Source organism: Macaca fascicularis, chromosome 7, assembly GCF_037993035.2.
Source record: "Macaca fascicularis isolate 582-1 chromosome 7, T2T-MFA8v1.1".
Taxonomy (NCBI): domain Eukaryota; kingdom Metazoa; phylum Chordata; class Mammalia; order Primates; family Cercopithecidae; genus Macaca; species Macaca fascicularis.
This window is the reverse complement of record NC_088381.1, coordinates 158,513,334-158,538,511: the sequence shown is the minus strand read 5'-3', so window position 1 is coordinate 158,538,511 and position 25,178 is coordinate 158,513,334. Positions and strand designations below refer to the sequence as shown.

The 25,178-nt window shown below is 53.7% G+C and overlaps 1 protein-coding gene and 1 long non-coding RNA gene across 24 annotated transcripts in view; both read left to right on the top strand.

Annotated features, from left to right (window-relative positions):
• The window catches only part of TTC7B (tetratricopeptide repeat domain 7B), a 274,722-nt gene extending 266,494 nt beyond the window's left edge, over positions 1-8,228 (top strand). For all 23 annotated transcript variants that reach the window (XR_012416059.1, XR_012416058.1, XR_012416057.1 and 20 more), the window contains one exon: positions 7,228-8,228. Coding sequence is in view for 20 of the 23 variants with exons in the window: in XM_073998062.1 (XP_073854163.1) it covers positions 7,228-7,535 (308 nt within the window). In the remaining 3 variants the exon portion in view is untranslated. The remainder of the gene's footprint in view (positions 1-7,227) is intronic.
• Positions 8,229-18,403: 10,175 nt separating this feature from the next.
• On the top strand, positions 18,404-21,778 carry LOC141407319 (uncharacterized). Its single transcript, XR_012416056.1, has 2 exons — positions 18,404-18,562; positions 21,005-21,778. It is a non-coding gene; the product is annotated as an uncharacterized lncRNA (long non-coding RNA).
• Positions 21,779-25,178: the final 3,400 nt, after the last annotated feature.

Here is a 25,178-nt window from a genome sequence, read left to right as displayed (position 1 = left end):
CGGTGTCAAAAGCACTTTGCAGTCAGCAAAACATACACTACATTGATCATAATGCCCTGCACATGCACAATTAATAGAGCCTGGTGACCCATGAATTTGTCCTCCCAGGTTTACTTGTGTTTTTGGAGAAACCAGCTGATAACACTGCCTTAAGCCACTCATGCCCACCTCTAACCCCTGCAAAGGGTGATGGTGGAGTTTCTAACTCAGGAGCAGAACAGAAAGATCTTTAAGTGCTCCAGTACCATCCCTGACACTAAACGTCTTACCCATCAGTGGCCCTGGTGTGGCCCAGCAGGCTCTGCAGAATCCAGGCCGGCTATGATGTGGCGAGGGGCAGCTCGCTGCTCTCTGCACTAACACTGCACTGCTACTCAGAGAAGCTGACAGCACTACCGGCAGGGGAGCCTGCCCATCAGCCAGGCCCTGGCGTAGGAAGCACTCGGAGTGGTTCACCTCCATCCCTAATGCTGAATGCTTGATTTCCAAAACATCGTGCCTGGGGAAAAGCGACAACCAGGTAGACCGACTGACCCCCACCCAGAGCTGGGCCACAGGACTTCTTTTCAGCAATGGCTTCTCCTTGGGAAGGATGCTTTCAGGGACGTTATCTCCCTGTACCTGTACCCTTAGAGGGACAGTGGTCCGTGATGTGCTCTTGAACCCAGCAAAGGTCTGACTTTGCTTTTGCGGAGTGCCATGGGGATATCCAAAATCTCCCAAAGGAGCTTTTTTTTTTTTGTCTCTGTCACCCAGGCTGGAGTGCAGTGGCACAATCATAGCTCACTGCAACCTCCGCCTCTGAGGCTCAAGCAATCCTCCCACCTCAGCCTCCCAAGTAGCTGGGATCACAGTGTGTACCAGCACACCCAGCTAAGTTTTGTATTTTTTTAGTAGCGACGGAGTTTTGCATGTTGCCCAGGCTGGTCTCGAACTCCTGGGCTCAAGCGATCCACTTGCCTCAGCCTCCAAAAGTGCTGGGATTACAGGCGTGAGCCACCATTTCCAGCCTCCAAAGGGGCTTCTGTCCGCAGGCTTCTGCCTCAGAGGACAGTGCAGGCCTGCCCTGCTGAGGGCCTCCTGCACCAAGGCTGCAGCAGGAAACCTTGCACACAGGAGCCTTCCAGGGGCTGCGACACAGGCGCCCTCGGGGTCTGGCAAGGAGTTTAGCTCTTGGGCAGCAATTATCGCAACAAAAGGCAAAAGCGAGGAAGATGCTAATTGCTCTGAAACTGGCCAAGTCCATTTCATCTCATTTGAAATAACAGGTTTAATTTAATCTCTTATTGCCAATTTGGTGCATCATCAAGATCCTATTTGTACAAAACACCTGATTATGTTAATTACCAGCTTGGGAGGCAGCCTTCATCTGTGTCTGAAGAAAGGGACTAATAAGTTACTTCCTCAGTGATTTCCCAGCTCTCTGAAGCTCAGCTCCAGCCAGCTCCCAACCCACAGGGGCTGCAGGAACACCAGTGCGGGCGACGGTGGGAGTCTGTGTGCGCGTCCTCTCCACACACAGGGGAGGGGAGGGGCCCAGTGTCAAGGGCACACGCGGCACAGCTGCAGGCCTCCGCTCTGCCGCTAGCTACCTGTACAAGGGTTGTAGGCAGGTCATCTGGTCTGTGAGACTCAAGCCCCAGCAGCACTGGCTCCTGGAGGTGAGAGCGGATGGAACGAGACCTTAGTGCTCAGTGCTGTTGGTGATTTGCACCGGACCCTGAGCTCTTTGAGAGCAGGCCTGCGCTTACCCACTCTGTCCAGCACCAAGCAATCACTTGGTGGGTTTTGTTGGGTTTGATGTGGGGGCAGGGAGTGGCAGGTTATATGGTTGTATATGGTACTATGTCATTATCGGAATCTGCCTCCTGCAGGCTGATGGCTGGGAGCAGGAGCTGTGTGCTGCTGGGCAGTGCTGCTGGTTGGGGGCAGTGTGGCCGCCCGGCTCTGTAGGAACGGGGTGCATTATGGCCTCAGGCAGATGGACAAGGGCTCTAGCAGGAAGGCCCCAGGCTGACCGACCGCAGCTGGGAGGCAGGAGGGGGCTGGGGCTGCGTCCTGCAGAAACACATTGGCTGACAGACGAGCCTGGCTGAACCCAGGGAAGGCTGGACCCAGCTGGTGCTGACAACAGCCCCATGCCAGCCTCAGGAGTTAGGCCTTTGATCTCTGGAGGAGAGAGCAAGCCGGGCCCCTAGAATTGGAAAGGTCATGAGGGCTGCAGTGCCGAAGAGCACATGGAACCCAGGGAAGGGAAAGGAAGGAAGGGCCCTGGCCAGCACTGTGGGGCTTGGGTGGTATGTCACTCCTGACAGCCAGACACAGCCAGGTCCCAGCGCACCTCTGGCCAGTCCTCTAGCTGTGCTGGCTCCAGGCAGTGGCTCTGACTGCAGCTGGAGCTTGTTCTGGCTGATCCCGTCATGGGCTGATTTCTGAGCTGCTCCTGGCTCACTGGGGAGAGGCCTATTTTTCATTCCTGTGCCAAGCCTGAGCTGGCAGCCCCTGGCAAGTCTGCGATGTCTCCCTAAGCAGCTCCAGCTTTAGGAATTAATTCCACTGAACAGATTGCTCAGGAAGCTTCAAGGTCATCTGAAAATGGCAGTTCCTACGTTAGGACTACCAGTCCAGGTATACGGGCTGGAAATTTCCAAGCCAGCAAGAACCCTAGAACACCAGAGCACTGCAGAGGCTCTCAGTGGCCAACACGGAGGGTGCTGGCTCAGATGAGCCCCTCGGGGCTGGTTCTCTGCAGGACTTTTGGGGGCGGGTAGACATGCCCCTGCCCTATACCCTGCAGCCCCCACAGTTGGCCAGATTCACTGGACTGCCGCTTTCTGATCCCAGCGGGAAGGGACTGCTGGGTTCTCCCCACTCCAGGAGGGTGCTGAGAGCAGAGCCCTCTGTGTCCCCCTGGGCCAAGGCCCTGGTCCTCCTGGTCTCCACATCTCACTCATCCACTTTCTGGCAGACAGAATGGCCCAGTCCTTTGGCTCTGGCAGCCTTCCCAAGCCTCAAGATCACAGCTGGCCTGAGGCAAGGAGCCCTCCCAGTCCACAAGCAGATATACAGGATGCTTCTAAGATGCAGGTCTGAGCCAGAGGGAAGCTGTGCCTTGGAGAGGAGCAATTTCCCAATCATAACATGGGAAGGAGCGATAAAACCAGCAGTTAGTGGTCAGAGAAATGAACGGGAGGACACAGCGTGGCAGATGCCCCTTTCCTGTTGCTTGGATGTAACTGGGTTATTGCCTGAGTGCCCTGGGGCCTGCATTGAGAAAGCTCCACTGAGCTCTCCTCTGCTGGCCCAGGGCTTGCCCCTTAAAGCGACAGAGGCAATGTGGACCAGGTAGGAAGAACAGGCAGCTTCAGGACCAAGCAGACCTGGGCAAGGCTGCAGTTCGATGTTGATTGGCCCTGGGACCTGGGGTGAGAACTTGGCCTTTCTGAACTGCATCTTCTTGTATCTAAAGCAGTAGTCATAGGAGATGGGCTAGCTACAGGGCTTAGCATGGTGCCCAGTGGGGAAAAACCCTCCACTTGGAGCAAGAAAACAGCACGGGGCTGATGCTACAGTGGCAGAGCCTAGTGAGACCTGAATTATATTCTCCACCTGCAACCAAGTAAGCACAGTGGCTTGCCGCTCATCACCTGTTTGCCAGAAGCATACAGCACTTGTCTCCCTGCCGGGAGAGCCACTCAGAAACCTGTTGTGTGTGTTCAGTATCTTGATGCACCAAGAAAGCCATGCCAGGAAGGCGTGTGATGAGCTCCTGCCGTAACCTCTCCAGGCTGCTGCTCACAGCCGCTGCCCAGAAACCTCCCTTCCATTGTGGTCACATTGGAATGTTCTAGAGTGAGTGCAGGCGATAACCTCCCCTCAAAGAAAGGGGGCAGGATCTCATTCGGCCTCATGTCCTACTGAGTACAACCTGGATGGTGGCCTCCCATTTGTTCTGCTGGCCTTTGAGGTTGGGGAGCGAGGCTGTGGAGTTGTCAGATTCCCTGTTAAGGAGGTCCAAGGTGGTCCAGAGCACCATCCTGGGAGATGGACATGCTAATTTGCCACCCCCAGCTGGACTCCACACCCAGAAGCCCTTCAGGCAGCCAGGAGGTGTGGCTCTGCAGCAGTCAGCTACCCTCGGCTGTTTGTCCACCCTGGAACCTTCTCTGGCAGATGCCATCAAGGACCTGGTCCTATGCAGGAGCTCCAGCATGGACACATGTTTGGATATTCATAAGAAAAGAAACATGAGGTGTTTCTGTTGTGTTCATGAGAAGGTAGAGCTGACCCTGAAGTCTGCTGTTCCTAGCCAGGATAGGGTAGCCCTCTCTACCCGAGGCAGCGTGGCCTCCGCTTCCTCCTCACCCAGGAGAGCTCCCTGAACTGCCTCCTCCTCCCAGAGCTGAGGGTCTCCCTCCCGCTTCCACTCTGAGCCTCCACAGGGCCCACACACTGCCCTCGGCCATGGGTCTCCTTGGCTGTCACCCCAACCACGTGCTCCTCCTGGGTGGACATCCCAGCTCTCTTGTCGGGGGCTTATGGAAGCCAGGTAGGGATGGTACTCAGGCCCTGGGATGCTACTTCAAGGCAGGCACATTCCTGCCATCACACTGGCTGGTTCTGCTCCTGACAGCCACCCTGCTGCCCGCTTGCCTGTTGGTGAAGCCGGGGCCTGCGAGCAGGCTGGGCTGTCTTGTGAGTGACATGCTCACACTGCCTAAAGGGAGGGCAAGGCTTTACTGGGAGATTCAAGATGAAATTTGAAAGAGCAGAGGGCCATAACTCATTACTCAGTGGGAAGACTAGACATTGTAGAGATGTCAGGCTTCTCCACACTCTCCAAGAGAGGTAACACAAATGCAATTTGACTTCTAAAGGGAGTGAAGAAACTGATTTTGCAATTCATCGAAAATAGTACAGGGTAAGATGGTCAGGAAACATACTAAAAGCAAGGAGCAGTGAGGGAAAGCTCTGACTCTACCTATTAAAACATAATTTGGGGCCAGTCGCAGTGGCTCATGCCTGTAATCCCAGCACTTTGGGAGGCCGAGGCGGGTGGATCACGAGGTCAGGAGATCGAGACCATCCCGGCTAACACGGTGAAACCCCATCTCTACTAAAAAATACAAAAAAAAATTAGCCGGGCCTGGTGGCATGTGCCTGTAGTCCCGGCTACTCGGGAGGCTGAGGCAGGAGAATAGCGTGAACCCAGGAGGCGGAGCTTGCAGTGAGCCAAGATCGCGCCACTGCACTCCAGCCTGGGCGACAGAGCGAGACTCTGTCTCAAAAACAAAAACAACAACAACAACAAAAACATGATTTGGGAGTAACAGAAATGGAAACTGTGGTGCTGATGCAGAAGTTCGATATTGTGGCTCGCTGGAAAATAGTGAAAGGCCCCTGTTCTGTGTAATAATTCACTCTGGGTTGGAGGCAGTGGCTTACAAGAGAGAGGGGAGGGAGGATGAGCTAGTTTGTGTCCAGCAAAGTAGGAGGACTGCATCACTCTCTGCCAAGATAAAGTAGTCAACTACTTAAAGGACGGAAAATTACAATAAATGGAATTGAACATGTGTCTGCCCTTTGAAAGGATAACTTTCTAAGTTTTGAAGTGGCAAAAAAAATCATCAAAGATTAACAAATTTAATTTTTCACCTTAAAACTTTTCAAAGAAAAGAATCTCAAAAGTCAAAGAATAGGCTGGAAAATTATGGTAGCAGATGAATAGCAATCTTGTGAAAGGCTCCTAAACAAAAGCATTGGAAATATTTAACCTCAATGGTTATTAAAGAAATACAGATTTCAACAAGGAGGGACATTCTGCACATATGACATTAGCAGAAAGAGAGTCATGATAGAAGGGGGCAGGTGACCACACAAACTGCTGATAGCTGAAAAAGTGAGGCGACCTTTGGGGATAAAATTTGCAAAATGTTTGGGGAATGCTAAAGAGAGTCATATCTTCTTACCCAGTGACCCTACTTTGGGGAGATTTGCCCTAAGGGGAGGATCTCCAAATAGTTGTCAGGCCTGTTCCACTGAACCTCCTCCAGGGCCACTAAAAGGAGCCCATGGGGGACACCGGACTCCCCTCCCCGCCACCCCCCCCAGCTGTTCCTTTTTGTCTGTTTATACATAGACTGTGTGGGTGTTCTCAGTAAGATTTCATTTAACCAAAGGTTTTCAGGGATACAAAAAAGACTGGAAATCCACTGATCTAAAGAACAAAGAGGCGCTTTCTGGAAAGATGTTCATGTCTGTGCGATTCAGAACAGCAAAGAGACTGGATGTGACCTAAATGTCTCTCCCCAAGGGAAAGGTTGAGAAAGTACACACATCGCTTATAGAGGTGCGCGGCTTGGAAACATGATGTTGATGAAATAGGTAGGACCAATGTGTACACCCCAACCAAGGAGAACGAAGATGACAGCTGGGCACAGCCTGGGGCAAGCAGGGACAGTGAGGTCAGGGCCTTTGTTCAGGGAAGGGGCTGTGAGCAATTTAAAAACTGTCATCATCATTTTGATAGTATAATTCCACCCATGATGTTTCTTTAGTTTAAAAAAAAAAAATGACAGGCCAGGCGGGGTGGCTCACGCCTGTAATCCCAGCATTTTGGGAGGCCAAGGCGGGCAGATCATGAGGTCAGGAGAATGAGACCATCCTGGCTAACATGGTGAAACCCCGTCTCTACTAAAAATACAAAAACTTAGCCGGGCGAGGTGGCAGCGCCTGTAGTCCCAGCTATTCAGGAGGCTGAGGCAGGAGAATGGTGTGAACCTGGGAGGCAGAGCTTGCAGTGAGCCGAGATTGCACCACTGCACTCCAGCCTGGGCAACAGAGCGAGACTCTGTCTCAAAAAAAAACAAAAAAAAAAACCACAGTTGCATCCCATGCTGATGCCACACTGGGTCAGTGCAGACTGCGGACCTCCAACTGGTTCATTCATGGTTCTTCAGTTTTCAGATGAACCATATGAAGTTGCCATTTTTAAATTCAAAATATGGCTGAATATCAGCAATTTTGTATTAGTCAGCTCGGCGACTATTTCGACTGTTGCCCCTGAACGCAGGAAGTACTTGAGAACTTACTATGGGCCCAGCCCAATGGCGATACATTCCCGGCTCCAAGGAACTGACTGGAAACTCAAGGACAAGTAGGAGCGCAGAGCTCCTGGAGCCTCCATGGCTGACTGTCTCCCTCTCTCTCTCTCTCTGACCCCTCCAGGCGCTGATCCTTCACCAGCTGGGCCGCTACAGTCTGGCAGAGAAGATCCTCCGGGACGCGGTGCAGGTGAACTCGACAGCCCACGAGGTCTGGAACGGGCTGGGCGAGGTCCTCCAAGCTCAGGGCAACGACGCGGCGGCCACGGAGTGCTTCCTGACAGCCTTGGAGCTGGAGGCCAGCAGCCCCGCTGTGCCCTTCACCATCATCCCCCGCGTGCTCTGAGCAGGCGCCTGCCAGCCTCACCTGCCGCTCAGGCCTCAGAGGCCCTGCCGGGCACCAGGGCTTGTCCCATTGCCCCCAGGGGATGAATCTGCCGCACTGAGGCCAGGGACGAGTGTTCAGTGGGCCACAGTGAACCAACCAAACCAAGCCCAAATCATTGCTCTGCCGCGTGCGTTTCTCTTGTTGTTTTTTGCCAGCCCAATGATAGTTTCTGAACCTATTGACATTGTTCAAAATGGATCATGTGCCATATTTTGTTAGTCGACATCTGAGTTTTAAGTAAAATGATTATGGAATTAATCAGCAAATGTAGAAGAATATATTCAAAGTTAAAATTCAGTGGCAGAACAGATTATTTTTATCAGAGCTGTAAAGAAAACAACTGTCCTCTTCTCCCCACCACCCCTCCTGCCCCACCTTGGCCCAGAAACCAAATGTGAACTTCCTGTTTCCCACCTCAGCGCTAGTCCATGCCGGGAACCAGCTGACAATTTCTTGGTTTTACTGTCAATAATTATACCATGTGATCAATGACTGTCCTCACTTAGAACAAAGCCTGAGTCCAAGAATATTTATATTTTACCAATATATGCCTGTTACAAGAGAAGGAAATATGAGTTATTTAAGTTTAACTTTTTTATGTGAATTCAGAGTTTATTTATCGAGGGAAATATGTACAAAGAAGCTTCAAATGGAATATTTACTGACATTCCTTATACATGACAGACACTTGGCTACATGGGAAGATGATGTTAATAATAAAATGATTTTTAAATGGACTCATAGCCTGTGTCATTTGTAAAAGCTCAAAGATCTGAGAAAGGCTTAGTTCCTGGGTTGAGGAGCTGTCTGTACCTGGGGACCCACTCTGGACATGTCAGCCCTTGACACTAGAAGGCCCAGCCTCTCTTTCCCCACTTACTTTATTTTTATTTTTTGGAGACAGGGTCTCACTCTGTTGCCCAGGCTGGAGTGCAGTGGTGCAATCACAGTTCACTGCATCCTCGACTTCCCAGGTTCAGGTGATCCTCCCCCCTCAGCCTCCTGAGTAGCTGAGACCACAGGCGCACTCTACCATGCCCGGCTAATTTTTGTTTGTTTTTGTAGAGATAGGGTCTCACTATGTTACCCAGGCTGGTCCTGAACTCCTGGACTCAAGCAGTCCTCCCGCCTCAGCCTCCGAAAGTGCTGGTGTGAGCCACCATGCCCGGCCATCTCCTCACTTATAATTTGAAGATGATCCTTAGGTAGTGACGTGTTTCCTGGGTCCTCGGCACCCAGGCCTCGTTTTTGCAGCAACAGCCCTGGGTTTGGTTTGGGAATTCTCCTTAGCTCTCCCCCGATGGGGCTTTGGAATTGGAGCATGCAGCTCAGCCCTGCCCAAGCAGCCTCCTGCACTCATGGGCCACAGAGGGTCAGGAGTGAGCATGTGACCTAAAGCGGTCCAGTCGGAGCGGGAGCCGCAGGGAAAGCTGTCGCTCTTTCCTGCTGCCTTTCAAGGGGAGAGGTGAGGCTGGAACTGCAGCAGCACTCTTGCCACCGTGAGAAGAAGGTGTAGAGGTGTTTGAGCCAAAGTCCAAATCCCACAGAGTAGACAGCAAGACCAGCAACCAGAGAGAAAGTGAGCAGGTATCTGCAGGCCCTCGGGGGCAGCTGGAGGGTGGCCCCACCTTTCCAGGACCCAGGGAAATATGGAGGGCTGAGCTCTGATCTTAGGTGCCCTGAAGCCTAGAGGACTGCATTCAAACTGGGCACAACCTGCCTGGCTCAGTGAGGCAGGTGGGCTAGGGGGCAGCCAAGGAGGGAGAGACAGTAAGTGGGAGCCCCAGCCTCAGCACTGACCCTGCCAGGCAGCACTTGTGGCTTTGAGTGGCCATAAGTCATGGGATTTGCATTGTAGGACCTGGGGCAGGTGCTCAGTGTGGTGGCAGCTTGCCCTGATTGGAGGCACAGGGCTGGGCACTGCCATCCCATGCAGGAGTGTGGGGCAAGGCCCACTGGATCCGGACTAGGAAGGGAGGAGGCTGGGCCACTGAGGCAGATGGTGCAGGCGCCATACCAGACCTTGTCCGCCAGGCCCTCACCTCAAAGACTCCTGTGCGTATCAGCCCCGTAGGGCGCTGGGGCTGGCACCTCTCCATTGTCTTCATCTCCCTCGGGAGAACCACCCCTACTCTCCACCCACATGGCTCAAGGATGGACACATGGGCCCAGCCTTAACAACCGGAGCCCCCCAGCTCCCCAGTGTCAGTGACTGGTTTGGGTTTGGGCATGTGACCCATGCGTGGCCAATGAGAAGCACCCCTGGGACTTTGGTTATGAAAACGTTAGAAAAAAAGCCTCTTTCTGTCCTAATAGGATGCCAATGGGGTGCTGTGGGTGCCATTTGACATTGTATGGGGTGGCCTACCTGAGAATGATGCCAACACAGAAAAAGAGAATGAGGAGGTGGAGAGAGCTGGGCCCAGGGTCACCGCTGGAGCACTGCAGCCCGAGATTTTTCCATCATAGGAGCCCATACGGTTTCCCATCTTGCTTAGCGCAAGCACAGCGGTTTCCATCCCTTCTACCTAAAAGGTGCCTAAGAAATGCAGGAAAGTCCTGCCATCCTTGGCACTCCCCACTTGGGCACTCTTCCAGACTCCTCAGTCCCCCACCTTAATCCCACTCACTCACCTCATATTCTGTTTTCCAGTAAATCCTGTCTTTTCTACCCAAATCGCATCTCAAATCTCTCCCATTCACCTTCATCCCCAGCACCTTGGCCCCAGCCCCACACAGTCCAATGTCAGCAGACCCCTCTTAGAAGGGAGGATGGGGTCGGTTCCCTCTATAAACCCCTGATGGCTTCTCAAGCTCTTGCCTGGAACTGGACTTTGTGTCCCAGCCCCCTGTGCCTGGCTGTGTCCAGCCCCTCTGTGTCCCAGCCCCCTGTGCCTGGCTGTGTCCAGCCCCTCTGTGTCCCAGCCCCCTGTGCCTGGCTGTGTCCAGCCCCTCTGTGTCCCGGCCCCCTGTGCCTGGCTGTGTCCAGCCCCTCTGTGTCCCGGCCCCCTGTGCCTGGCTGTGTGCAGCCCCTCTGTGTCCCGGCCCCCTGTGCCTGGCTGTGTGTAGCCCCACTGTGTCCCGGCCCCCTGTGCCTGGCTGTGTGTAGCCCCACTGTGTCCCGGCCCCCTGTGCCTGGCTGTGTGTAGCCCCTCTGTGTCCCAGCCCCCTGTGCCTGGCTGTGTCCAGCCCCTCTGTGTCCCAGCCCCCTGTGCCTGGCTGTGTCCAGCCCCTCTGTGTCCCAGCCCCCTGTGCCTGGCTGTGTGCAGCCCCTCTGTGTCCCGGCCCCACTGTGCCTGGCTGCCTCTCCTTCCCCAAGCCCTCTCGTGGCTCTGGCCACCTTCCTAGTCTTCTGACCTGCTGAGCCTTTCCCAACTAAGGACGTTCATCCATCCATCCACCCAACCATCCATCCATTAACAGATGAGGACACAGACGCTAGACGCCAAGAGGGCAGGACACCTGCCTGGGGTCATCATGGAATGACCTGGCAGGACTGAGATTGAGGCAGGCCTAAGGGATAAACCTTTCAAAAGTGCCCAGTTCTGCCCAGTGGAGGCGTTTTTGGACAGTGAGATGCGGGAGATGCCTCGTTTGATTCCAGGACTAGTGCTGACCCTAACTTAGGCAAGGGGTTCCTGTTCCCTGGTCTTAGTCTCCCCCTCTGTAAAATTTCATTCATTCATTCACTCATTCATTCATCCAACAAATATCTATGGAATGCTCACAACATCCCAGATCTTATTCCAGGCACTGAGGGCACAGCAATGTGTGACACAGATGCCGCATCTACTTAGGACCTACCTTCTGGTAGAAGAAAAAAGGCAGATGAGGAATATGGCAGGTGGGGTGACGCATGGAGAAAGATGAAGCCAGGGAAGGGGTAGGGAGTGGCAGGGCTGCCCTTTAGAGGGTGACTAGGGAAGCCTCGCTAAGAAGGTACCATCTGGCTGAAGAAAGGCAGGTAATCTGGGAGGAGGACGTCTCAGGGAACAGGAATAGCAGGTGCAAAGGCCCAGAGGGGAGGGGGACGGTCAGGTGGTGAAGGACGAGAAGAGGTCAGAAGTTTAACAGGGGCCACACAGGGTGAGGCCTCGTGGACCATGCTAACGGTGTATATTCATTACCTGTGGTTGCAGCAAATTACCATGAACTGTCTGGGCATGGTGGCTCCTGCCTGTAATCCCAGCACTTTAGGAGGCCGAGCCAGGAGAATCAGCTGAGCCCAGGAGTTCAAGACCAGCCTGGGCAACATGGTGAGACCCCTATCTCTACAAAAAAATATATATCTCTCTCTCCAGGTTTGGTGGCATGCACCTGTAGTCCCAGCTGCTTAGGGGGCTGAGATGGGCTGATTGCCTGAGCCCAGGAGGTTGAGGCTGCAGTGAGTGGTCATGCCACTGCAGTCCAGCCTGCATGAGAGACCAAGACCCTGTCTCTACAAATAAAATAAATTTTTAAATCTTAAATGACTGCAAACTTAGTGTCTTAACACAAATTTATTCTCTTTGTTTTGGAGGTCAGAAGTCACAAATCAAGGTTTCAGTGGGGCTGTGCTCCTTCCCCAGGCTCTGGAGGAGGACGGGCATCCCTGTCTTCTCCCGCAGCTAGAAGCTTCCTGCGGCCTTGGCTCGTGGCCGCCTTACATTGCCTTTCCTTCCTCTGTTCCATCACTGTGTCACCTTCTGCCTTTGACCTCCTGCCTCCCTCTAAGGACTCTGCTGGTTGCACTGGGCCCCCTGGACAGTCCAGGGCCATTGCCCCACCTCAAGAGCCTTCGTTCAGTCACAACTGCATGGCCCCATCTATCGTGGAAGGCAACAATAGTCACAGGTTCCAGGACTCAGGGTGTGGACGTCTTTGGGGGTTAGGGGGAGCACATTATTCTGCAGGCCACAGCGTGGGAGCTGGGAGGCTGTCAGGCTCCTGCCGTCACACAGCGACCATGGTGCTTAGACCAAGGGGCATGGAGGAAGTGGCGAGAGGTACTGGACTGTGAAGATTCTGAAGACAGAGCCAAGAGGGTTTGCTCACACATGGAGCTGGGTGTGAGGGAGGGGAGACGCCAGGGATGAGGGTGGGGGTCTTGTCCTGAGCTACGGGAAGGATGGCACTGACCGCCAGGAGGCAGGGGAATAGGTTGGGGAGGAGAGGGGAAGGCAGGAGTCTGCTTTCAGGCAGGTTGAATACAGAATGCCTGTGGAGCCTCTGAGGCGGAGGCAGCTGGCTGGGCTGAGATGAGGCGAGAGTGTGGGAGGTGTCAGGGATGTGGGGCTGGGAGCCATGGGCCTGACGGGGCCACCTCGGGACAAGCATAGACAAAGAGGAAGAGGTCAGGGCTGAGCTCCGGGGCTGGTGGGGTTTACAGGCTGGGAAATGAAGAGATCAGGAAAGAAGGCACAGGAGCAGCTGCGAGGGAGGCGGAGAACAGGCAGGGTGAGCTTCCTGGAGGAGGTGGGTGGGCTCTCTCAATGTCCGGAGACCCCAGCAGGGTGGCCTGAGAGCTAACCGTGGGCCTGGCAGTATGCAGGTTGGCAGTGACCTTGACCAGAGCCATGCTGGGGATGGAATTTTGCTCCCCCAGATTCATAGGGTGGAACCCCCACCCCAGTGTGACTGTATTTGGAGATAGGCCCCTTAAGGAGGTAATTCGGGTGAAGTGAGGTCATCAGGAAGGGCCCCGGCCCAGTAGGATTGGCGTCCTCACCAGAAGAGACTCCAAAGTGCAAATGAGCTCACGCTCAGCCACGCCAGGACACATGGAGAAGGCGGCCACCCGCAAGCCAGGAGGGAGCCTCGCAGGAACCCAGATGGGCTGGAACCTTTGCTTTGTTCTTTGAGCCTCCGGGATCATGAGAAATTAAGTTCATTGTTGAAGCCACCTGTCTGTGGCGGTTTTCTTACTGCAGCCCAAGCCAAATTAGGTGGGGTCAAGCTAGGTTGGAGTGGGCGCAAGGGGGAGGAAAAGGTAAAGTCTCTTTCAAGAGCGTAGCTGCGGAGGAGAGCTGAGAGCACTGGGTGGGAGGCCGGTGGGGAAGGGGCCATATTGAGGGCGGGCCTCGCTGAGCACCTTGTATTTGCAGCGGGGCAGGTGTGAGGAGGGAGAGAGGGAAGCTGAGGGGGCTCCCTTGGCTGGGGGCCTGGTGGTTCCGCAGAGCAGCAGCAGGGAGGCAGAGGCCTGGGTACCCCCAAGCCAGGGAGCCCTGGGGAAGGGGCACCCACTCCTCGTTGAGCAGGGAGCCAACTTCGGGCAGGGTGGGGTGGCAAATGGACCAGGAAGGGAAGGAGGAGACGGAGGAGGGAGCAGGCCCTTCTGTGAAGGAGCTGCCTCACCCAGCCGAGAGGATCTCAGGACAGAGCCAGGCTGGGGGCCTGGGCAGGTATGGCTGGGGCAGGCCACTTCCCATCCCCAGCCCCATTTAGGATCCATGGGCTCATCTGTCTGTCTGTCCCTCTGCCTCCTTCCAGGTCCTGGGCCCTGGGCTGTGGCCAGGGCTCTGCTCACCCTCAGGGCTGGGTGGGGACCTCTCCAGGTGGGGAAGGGAGGGAACCAAGGCCTCCCGTTTTCCTCCGTGCCCCCTACGCGTTGTCATGGGCTGGGGGCAGGTGCACGCTCGTGCACAGGTGGGCATGTCTGTGATCACATGGAGCAACCCCAGACTCCTCCAGATGGTCCCACGCCTCGCCCCGGCGGCCACATGGTCCTCATTGCAGGCCCGGACCATCTGCCTGCAGGAAGTGCCCCCTTTGCCAGGCACCCTCCCCATCATCCTTGGAGTTCTCCACCTCTGTCCTGTCCATGCTGGGCCTGTCAACAGCCTATCACCTGCTGCCCCAGCCCCAGCCCAGGTCCCTGCAGCACAGCCAGCTCCAGGCTGGAATGGGTGACCCAGCCCCACTGAAGGCATTTCAGGTCAGGGTCAGCCACTCTGGCCACTGTCTTCCTCCAATGCCCCTGTACCTCCCAGTGCTCGGCCCCCCCCACTCGGCCCCCTCTCTCCGTATCTCCACCTTTTCATTCCTGCTCCTCCCCAGCCACCTCTCAAGGCTGACGGGGTGGGCATTGCCCAGTGTGGGGACATCACTCCTATTGAAGTTCCGTAAACAGTGCCTTGGGCACTGGGCCAGGCGGCTGCTCCTATCCCTCCCCTGGCCTCTGCCTGCTCCAGAAGCAGCCACACACTTGACCACAAACCTTTGAGGCCTGGCCGGAGTCCTCTGGGGGAGGCGGGCAGTAGCAGCCGCACTGGGCCTGAGGACCCCACACAGGAAAATGGGCCGAGCCCCAGGGCTGAGCCTCAGGGCTGCGGCTGCTCCCACCACCAGCCTTCCTCCCACACTCGTGGTCACGCGTTTCCTGCTGCCCCTGCCCACGCTGCGGCCGGATAGAAACAGAAAAAGGACATCCTGCACCATTTCAGACAGGCACGTGCTCCTCCTGAAGGTCTTTTGGGGGCCAGGTTGAGGCCCTCCCTCAAGGTCACGCCCTAGGGGACCCACTCCAGCTCTGCACCTGCCAGAGGTGATCCTCACTGTGCCACTGTCCCTCCCTGGACCCAGAATCAGATGGGGACACTCACCCCTGCCCAGCCTGCCTTCCGGGCTGAGATGTGGGTCTGCAGGCAGCTGTCAGGGGTGGTGTGTGCCAGGCAGGGGACACCAGGGCCACCGCCTCTCAGGACCACCACACAGAGCCTCAGGGCCAGGACTGCGGGCAGGGTTCCTCCCGGGTGGAACTGACTATGGGGACGTGGCAGGAAGGTGGTGGGGGACCTTCTGCAGGTCCGCCTAGAGCCAGCAGCTCCAGCTGAACCTCTGGGCCACCCACAGCCACCACCACCCTCCTCGACTCCCTCATCTCTTGCTGTTTGGCTCTTGACCCCCTGAGGACAATAGGGATTCCCGGTGACCACTGGGCTGTGGGTCACACAGATCAGCCTGGAATCCCAGTTCTTCCGGGCCGTGTCGCCTCTTACAGGGAGGCACTCTGTCTCCTCGTCTCTACGGAGGGGGAGTAACTTCCTTTACGGGCTTTTGGGGATATTCACAGAGGTCAACCTGGACAGGGCATGGAGCCTGGACCCCGGGGTGCACCGTAAAGGCTTTCCGTCTTTCTCGCACCCTCAGGCGAGGGGTGAGTGGCTGCCGCAACGTGCTGAGGGGCCCTGAAGCAGGGGGGTGAGTGGCTGCCGTGACGTGCTGAGGGGGCCCTGAAGCAGGGGGGGTGAGTGGCTGCCGCGACGTGCTGAGGGGTCCCTGAAGCAGGGCAGGAAGGGCAGAGCTAATGCAGCCGAGGTGGAGTCCGAGTCCCGCTCTGCATGGAGGAGGAGGTGAGGGGCCTGGTCAGCATGGGCACAGCTGGGGCCCTCTGTGACCGCCACCACCCTTGTCTCTGCCTCCTTGACCCCACAGGATCATCCTCAGGCCCTGGGTCCAGCCAAGGCCTGAGCAGGGTCATGCAGCCCTGTCCCGCTCGGCTCCCGTCCGCTGCTGCCTGAGTGGTGCCTGTGTCGAAGGGCTCGGACTGTGGGCCTGCTGGGCTGGAGCCTGAATCGTGGCCTGGCCACCCACTCTCCTAGGAGCCTTAGGCGAGTCACTAGTCCTCTCTGAGCCCCGGTTTCCTCATCTGTGAAATGGAGAGAACAAGACAGTTGTAAAGATTCAGAGGGTGTGTAAAATGCAAGCACATGGCCGACCAGAGCCCAGCCCTGCCCCATGTGGCTCCTGTCCTGGGCATGGCAGGAGGTCAGGGTTTCCAGCCTGCCGTTCAGCAGTACCCAGACAGGCACAGCTACCAGAAGGTGACCTCCCCAAGCCCACAGAGGCTTCCTGGGCACCCAGCCCAGCCTGAAACCTCCACCCAGGCGGCAGTGAGGCCTTCCTGCCTGTGGTCAGCTGTGGTGTATCGAGGAGCCCTGGCCAGACACAGGTACCTGGCCTGGGTAGCTGGCGGTCTTACTGGGGACTGGGGAGACAGACTCCAAACAGAGGGGTAAACAAATAAGATAATTACCAGCTTGGCAGAGATGATGAGAGCAAATTTTAAGTGACAGGTGGAGGATTACTTTAGATGGGATGGTCGGGGACACCTCTGGGAGACAGTGACATTGAGTGACAAGAAGGTGCCACCCTGGAGGACTCCGGGGTTCTCCACCTTTAAGAAGGATCATGAGCAGAAACCCAAATGCTTCAGGTTCTGCCACTTTCTACTACATGACTAGGCCCAGCCAGTTTTCAAAAGGGCTGGCCTGTCCTCACATTGCCAGCAAGGCCCAGACCATGTGAAGAGGGAAGAGCATCCTGTAATCTGCAAATACGGGATCAACTCTAAATTCTCTCGAGTTTCTTTCTTTAATATGTTGTCCAAAGGTAACTGTGTTAATTTTTACAAATATTTTTATGTAGCAGTTTTGGTTGTTTTTTGTTTGTTTATTTGTTTCTTTTTGTTCTATTTGAGACAGGGTCTCTCTCTGTCATTCAGGCTGGAGTACAGTGGCACGAGCTCAGGTCACTGCAGCCTCCACCTCTCAGGCTCAAGTGATCCTCCCACCTCAGCCTCCTGAGTAGCCGGGACTACAGATGCCAAGCCCCACTAATTTTTTGTAGAGACGGAGTTTCGCCATGTTGCCCAGGCTGGACGCCAACTCCTAGGCTCAAGTGATCCGGTCCCCTCAGCCTCTCAAAGGTCTCGGATAACAGGTGTGAGTCACTGTGCCTGGCCTATCAGCAGTTTTAGAAACAACAAGATTAAATAAGAAAGGGGCAGAGCTCAGACACAATGAGACTTTTCAGTCCAGTGTTTTCAGATCCTCTGGTTTCAACTTTATAATTTCACTTCAAAAATTTCAACTTCAAATTTCACTTCATTGCGTTCAAAATCTTGAGCCAGCTTGTCCTGTGGATCTGGGCTGTGCCTGTCTGCACTGGCAGATGGACAGAGCTCCTGTGTAGAGATGAAGCCAGTTCACCCACGGCTTTTTTTTTTTGAGACGGAGTTTTGCTCTTGTTGCCCAGGCTGGAGTGCAATGGCGCAATCTTGACTCACCGCAACCTCCGCCTCCCAGGTTCAAGCAATTCTCCTGCCTCAGCCTCCCGAGTGACTGGGACTACAGGCATGCGCCATCACGCCCGGCTTTTTTTTTTTTTTTTTTAGTAGAGACAAGGTTTCACCATGTTGGTCAGGCTGGTCTCAAACTCCTGACTTCAGATGATCCGCCTGCCTCAGCCTCCCAAAGTGCTGGGATTACAGGTGTGAGCCACCACGCTTAGCTGTCTTTTTTTTTTTTTTTTAGGCAAGCAGCTTTTTAATTTTCTTTGTGATCATAAAACCTATACCCACTGTATCAGCTGCCTGTTGCTGCTGTAACAAATTGCCACAAATGTAGTGGCTTAGAACAACACACATTTCTTTCTTTCTTTTTTAAGTCATAACAATATATTTTAATCTCATAACAACTTCAATTGAATATAAAACTTTCTATTTTCAGCTATTAATATTAAAATTATATCATTTTATATCCTGTATTAACAGATTTATGCAGATTTACATTTCGTTCTTCAAATTCTATAGAATTTTAATTTTTTACTTTCATAGGTTATTGGGGAACACAGTGTTTGGTTACATGAGTAAGTTCTTTAGTGGTGATTTGTGAGATTCTGGTGCACCCATCACGCGAGCAGTAGACACTGCCCCCGATAAAACAACGCGCATTTCCTGTCTTCCATGTCGTTCTGGGAGTCAGAGGTCTAAAACGGGTCTCGTGGGGCAACAGGCAAAGTGACGGCAGAGCTGCTCCTTCTGGAAGCACTAGGAAAGACGTCAAGCCTTGCCCTTTCCAGTTTCTTGGGGGTGTGCTTGGCTCATGGTCATATTCACAGCCAGCAGTGGCATCACCCCGACCTCGCCACACAGCGATCTCTGTGACACCTCCGTCTCTGCCTCTGACCCTCCTGTCTCCCTCTTTCACTTGTAAGAGTCTCCTGACTACATTGGTCTCACCTGGATAATCCAAGACACTCTCCCCGTCTGAAGATCCCTCATCAAACTGCATCTGCCAAGCCCCTTTTGCAGGTAAGTGACCGTCTTCACAGGTTCCAGAGATTAGGATGCAGACATCTTTGGGGACCATCGTTTCACTTACCATACTCACCATGGGGACAATTTCAGAAATACGAAGACTAAGATCATTCAATTCCACTATTTAGTGCTCATCTCAGCATTTTGGCCTATTGCTTTCCAGCATTTTCCCATGCATATAGATTTTTTTTTCTTCTTTTTTAGACAGAGTCTCACTGTGTCCCCAGGCTGTGGTGCAGTGGCATGATCTCAGCTCACTGCAACCTCTGCCTCCCAAGTTCAAGTGATTCTCCTGCCCCAGCCTCCCCACTAGCTAGGATTACAGGTGCCCACCACCATGCCCAGCTAATTTTTTGCATTTTTAGTAGAGATGGAGTTTCACCATGTTAGCCAGGATGGTCTTGATCTCCTGACTTCATGATCCACCCGTCTCAGCCTCCCAAAGTGCTGGGATTTACAGGCATGAGCCACCGCACCCAGCCAAGTATACATATTTAATGAAGTGAAATCATACTATCTATAACACTGTATGGATCTTTTCACTTAATATTCTTTTGTCATTAAAACTCTTTCTAGATAACTTAGAGACAGTATAACCACCCCTCACATGGATGCACTGCAGACTGTTTAACCCATTCTCTATTGTCGATGATTTCAGTGGTTTCACATTGTCATACTACATACAATGGAATGGTTAATGCCAGCTCACAATTATTGAGCATTTATTATGCACCAATCATTTGACATGTATTAACTCATCTAATCCTCATGACAATCCTATGATAGGGATACAATTATTACTGATACAGGTCCAGGTGAGAAATGAAGCCCTCTTCAGAAGATGAAGAAACTTGCCCAAGTTTGGGTGATACTACAGCAAGCCTCGAACCAGGTCGCCTGACTCCAGAATCCACACTCTTAGCCACTCACATGCTCATTTTTCCCCAGCATCTCTGATTATCTATCTTAGGATAGAATTAGGATAGGCAGAATGGCAGTTCATTGGGCTATATTTATTGAGGGCTTAGTTTGTGCATTTTCCATGGGCTCACTCCGTTAATCCTCATGATGCCAAGAAGTGGTCTGTTAACTGGCTGAAGCCACGCTGGTTGGCTCCAGTAGCTAGACTCTGCCTGGAACCTGTGTGTGGTAGCCAATCATTAGCAGTAGGAAGGGCTACGGCCTCTCCCTGACAAACTCACCTTGCCAGACGGTGCCCCCATGAATGCAAAGTGCAGTCAGATCCAACTATCAGAAATAGGTAACAAAGTGCAATTGGATCACACCATCAGAAACAGGTAACAGCACAGTTGGATCACACCATACCGGACCAATACCCCTCAAAACTATCAAGAGCATGAAAAAAGAAAAGTTTAAGAAGCCCATGAAGACATAACTAAATATTAGGTGGTACAGGGTCCTGGATGGGAAAGGCACTGTATTAGTACGTCGTCATGCAGCTAATAAAGACATACCCGAGACTAGGCAATTTATAAAGAAAACAGGTTTAATTGACTCACAGTTCAGCATGGCTGGAGAGGCCTCAGGAAACTTACAATCATGGAGGAAGGGGAGGCAAACATGTCCTTCTTCACATGGCAGCAGGAAGAAGTGCCGAGTAAAAAGGGGGAAAAAAAAAGCCTTATAAAACCATCAGATCTCATGAGAACTCACTATCATGAGAACAGCATGAGGGTAACCACCCCCATGATTCAATTACCTCCCACCGAGTCCCTCCCACAACATGTGGGGATTAGGGGAAATACAATTCAAGGTGAGATTTGGGTGGGGACACAGCCAAACCATATCAGGCACATTCATTCGTATTATAAGCTGCTGACATCTAAATAAAGTCTGGAGTTTGGTTACTAGTAATGTACTGATGTCAGTTCCTTTGTTGGCACAAATGTACCAGGTAACATAAAGGGTTATATTAGGGGAAACTGAGAGAAGGGTAAGTGGGAATTCTGTGTGTTACCTTTGCAACTTTTCAGTGAATCTAAAATTATCCCAAACTTAATAGTTTATTTTTTTTTAAGTAAGGTCTAAGCCAACAAACACATGAGAAAATGTTCAACGTCATTACTCACTGGGGAAATGCAAGTCAAAACTCCAAGAGATACCACCTCACACCCACTAGAATGTCTATAATCAAAAAGACAGACAATAACAAATGTTTGTGAGGGCGTGGGGAAATTGGAACCCTCATACGTTGCTGGTGGGAATGTAAAATGGTACAGCCACTTTGGAAAACGGTTTGGCAGTTTCTTAAAAAGTTAAACATAGAATTATCCAGAAATTCCTCTCTCAGTATGTACCCCAGAGAAAAGGAAATATATGTACAAATATAAAATACAAAGAGTTCTCTGCAAATGTTTACAGCAGCTTTATTTGTAATAGCCAAAAACTGATCACAATCCAAATGTCCACCAACAGATCAAAGGAGAAGCGAATTGTGATCTATTCCATACGAGGGGCTTGGTGCCTGCAGCAACACGGGTGAATCTCCAGAGAGTGGTGACGAGTTGGAGGAGCCAGTCAAAAAAGAAAGTGCTGTGTGATTCCATTTATAGAAAACTCCAGAAAATGTGGACTAATCTAGAGTGATGGAAAGCAGACCCATGATTGCCTGGGACAAGGAGCCTTGGGGGTGGAGGGGGGCCAGGGGGAGGAGTTTCAAAGGTGATAAGGACATTTTGAGGGTGATGGATGTGATCCCTATCTTAATTGTGGCCATGGCTTCATGGATAGATACAAATGTCAAAACATATTGAACTGTATACTTTAAATGCTCGCACTTTACTACATGCCAATCACCTCTTCATAAAGCTGGGGTTTTTTTTGTTTTGTTTTGTTTTGTTTTTGTTTTTTTCTGTGTTTTTTTTTTTAAAAGGCCTGGAAATGGAGATGAGGACAGCCTGGCCTCAGTCTCCCCACTTGCAATTTGGGGGATCCCCATGTGCCTTGCACCCCCTGAGAGCTCCAGGCTTAGGAGGAGACCAAGGTGAGCCCTGCTTCTAGCCAGAAACCCCGAGGCCCTAACCCCCAGGGCTGGATAGCTGCATGGCCCAGGCTACTGCCCCTCCGGGGATGGACAGGTGCGAGGCCCCTCCAGAGGCGTAACCTGTTTCCGGCAGGCCGTGGCCGTGAGGAGAAGAGTGCGGAGGTCCCTTTCTTCTTTCTTCCTGAATAAAAAAATGCATGATGCTACATGTGCCTTGGGATTTTTCAACACAATTATCTAAAAATAGTGTGGGCCACCACAGCCTGATTCCTTTTTAGGAAGGATTTTGGGAGCCTAGCCTGTCCTGGCGGCCAGCTCAGGAAGTGGAGGCTTGTCTGGGTGGGGCCGGAGCTGTGGCGACCCTTCCCTTGCTCTGGCCAGGCCCACCCCGTCTCCCAGTTCTCCGAGAGCCAGGCTGCCAGGAGTGCATGGTGGAGTGGCCAGTAGCTTCCTGGCTGGGCCCACAGCCCCGGTGAATTTCAGCCCTGCTGCTTGGGCACTGCATGAATTCTCTGTGCCTCAGTTTCCTCAACGGAGAAGTAGAAGTCATTGATCACAGTCAACAAGGCCCAGCAGAGACAGGAAAGAGGCTACTGAGGGAGGGTTGATAGGTGCCCGCTTCCCAGCCGAGCCTCTGTTCTTGCAAAGTCAGGCGAACTGTCCGGGTGTCCTGGACAACTCTTGACACCTTCCTGCCCCACCCAGGCCTTGGGACCAGCAGGGTGAGACCCAAGGCCTGGCTTCCCAAGGCCAACAGTGACCAGCTCAAGTTGGCTCCACTGCTCACCCTCTGCTGACACATTGTGTCCCTGTGGGGAGATAAAGGTCAGACACTGCACGTGGACTCCTTTTTTTCTAGGGAGCATGGCGGGTTCTGGAGGCCCAGCACAGCTCCCTGTCCACCCACAAGCAAAGGCCTTGGCCCACTGCCATGGTGCCCCCAAACACCGCGTGGCCTGTGGCTGAGGCCTGGACCATCATGCCTGTGGGCAGGGGTCAGGACACATTTTCTGATCACCTACTGTGTGGCTGGTGCTCTTCTAAACCTGAAGGCCCAGTTCTTATCTCTGAGAGTCTGTGGTCCAAGAAAGAAAAATCCAGCAACTCAAATAATTTCGAAATGACTCAGAACCTTGCATTTCTCTCTCTCTCTCTCTTTTTTTTTTTTTTTTTTTTTGAGACAGAGTCTCACTCTGTCACCCAGGCTGGAGTGCAGTAACACAATCTTGGCTCACTGCAACCTCCGCCTCCTGGGTTCAAGTGATTATCCTGCCTCAGCCTCCTGAGTAGCTGGGATTACAGGTGTGTGCCACCACACTTGGCTAATTTCTGTATTTTTAGTAGAGTTGGGCTTTCACCATGTTGGTCAGGCCGGTCTCGAACTCCTGACCTCGTGATCCATCCGCCTCAGCTTCCCAAAGTGCTGGGATTACAGGCGTGAGTCTCCGCACCCAAAAACTTTGAGGGAGCTATAAGCACCCAGCCCGTGGGCATCCCGCCCTTCTCTGCTCCGTGAGGCCATTGGTGACCAGCTCTGCGGAACCCATGGCCGGCCGCACCCAGACTGCAGGCTCAGGTGTGTACACACAGACACGCACCGCGCACACACCCAGGTGCCACACCTCCCTGGGAGCAGGGAGGGGTGGAGGGGGCTGGGCAGCCTCTCGTGGTGTTGTCAGGCCTGCCTCCCATGGGCTGCTGTTGCCCAGGCAACCACCACAGGCTCAGGGCCGGAAGCCAAAGGACCAGCTCCCCCCTCCCACGCTGTGGTGCCCGTGTGGGGCGGGGTCTCTCTTTGAGTGCTCTGGCCACAGCAATTTTTACAGAGAGTAGGGGGAGGGCAGAGGGTGGCGTGGAGCACTGCTGTGGCTGCAAAAAGGGACAGGATTGAGTGGGGCCCAAAGAAGGCACTGGGGGCCAAAGAAGGCCAAAGGAGGCACTCCGCCCAGGCACATCCAGCTCCCTAGAGAGATCTCAGCGGACAGGTGATGGGGTAGGTGTTCGGAGCACACTCCAGAGGCCAGGGAAGGACTGCAGCCAGGAGAAAGGGGAGGTGCCCAGGCCATGGCATGAGAAGGAGTCTCCCCGGTGGTCACCACCACGCCAGGCCAGGACCAGTGCCTGGAGGAAGCCACTCCTGACCGCAGCCCCCGCGGCTTCTCCTCCCACTACTCCTGGCTGGTTTTCCTGACCAGAGTCTCCCCTGGTGCTGTTCGCTCTTCTGCTCCTTTCAAATTGCCCTGAGTGGTCCCAGCATCCTCACAGACGCCCGCACTTGTCCTTCCACTCAGGCAGAGGGGATCGAAACCCAGAGCTGGTGCTCTTCCCATAGCAACCGCAGAGGTGAAGAGTTTGCCCTTGACTTGCGTGGCCCACGGTGACGCACTGCTGTGAGTGCCTGAGTGTGTCTGCCCAGCCGAAGGCCCCCCCGCCTCTGTTTCTCCCACAGGGGTCTCGGCCCGAGCGCCCTGTGCTAGTGCGATTGCTGAGCCCACCTCACTCAGCACAGCGCCATGTTCAGCAGGCACCCACCGGGCACCAGGCACCCACCATGCACCAGGCACACCGCACAAGAAGCCTGGCAGGCGGTGCTCTGGACATCCTTCCCCCCAGCCCAGGCGTTCAGGGAGTGAGCAGAGAATGGAGGACTAGGTCAGCTTCTCTGTCCTCACTGGAGCCACAGCCATGGGTGCTAGAGTCAGGCACCGTGGGTTTCAAGTCCAGCTCGACTGTGTATCTGCAGCGTGGCTTTCAGTCTGTCACTTGTCCTCTCTGTGCCCCACCTAACTCATCTGTAAATGAGGGTTAATAAAGGCACCTACCTCATTTATTAGTTTGTTGTAAAAATCAAATCTGACCATGTCTTGAAAGCCTCAAGTACAAAGTGCCTGGTGCAGTGAGCATCAGCTATTTGTTTTAGAGGGACGCGAGGCAGGGAGAAGCAGGGCCTGTGCCTTCTTGCCCGTGTTCCTCTTACACGGGTCACATGGCCATGGGAGTTCCCACTCTGGGCCTCAGTTTCCCCAGCTGGGGGCTGAGAAGGTGAGGCTCACCTTCTCAGAGCACATCACCTTCTCAGAGCACACACTGCAGAGTCTCTGACTGTCATGTCTCCTACAGGCCAGGACTGCTGGGGACGCAGGCAGAGCCAAGGGCATGCAGTTGCTGTGTGACGTTAGACAGATCACCCCTCCCGGGGCCTCTGCTCGGTCTCCTGTCCTGTAAGAGGCTCCAGCTGGTGCTGTTCCCTCCCAAACACCTTTGTGAGCTGTGGAAACATCAGAGACCTCAGGAGGTCCTTCTAGCTGGGGCCTGCTACATGCCAGGTCTCCACGGCACCCAACCCTGCAAGGTCACGGCTCCCAAGAGGCTGGGCGCTCGCTCAAGGCCTCAGCAAGAACAAAGCTGGTCTCTGCACCTCGGTCTGTTGGGCTCCAAGACCTTTGCTATAACCGTCTCCTTCTGCCTCAGCCCCTGGCCCCCACCCTACCTCCCAGCAAGTTCTCCCCGAAGTTCCTGGGTGAGAGCCAATGGCCCTGGCGTGTGACAGCGTTTGGCTTTCTCCCATCAGAAGAGCAATTTTTTCCCCTCCTTGGCTGTACTTTC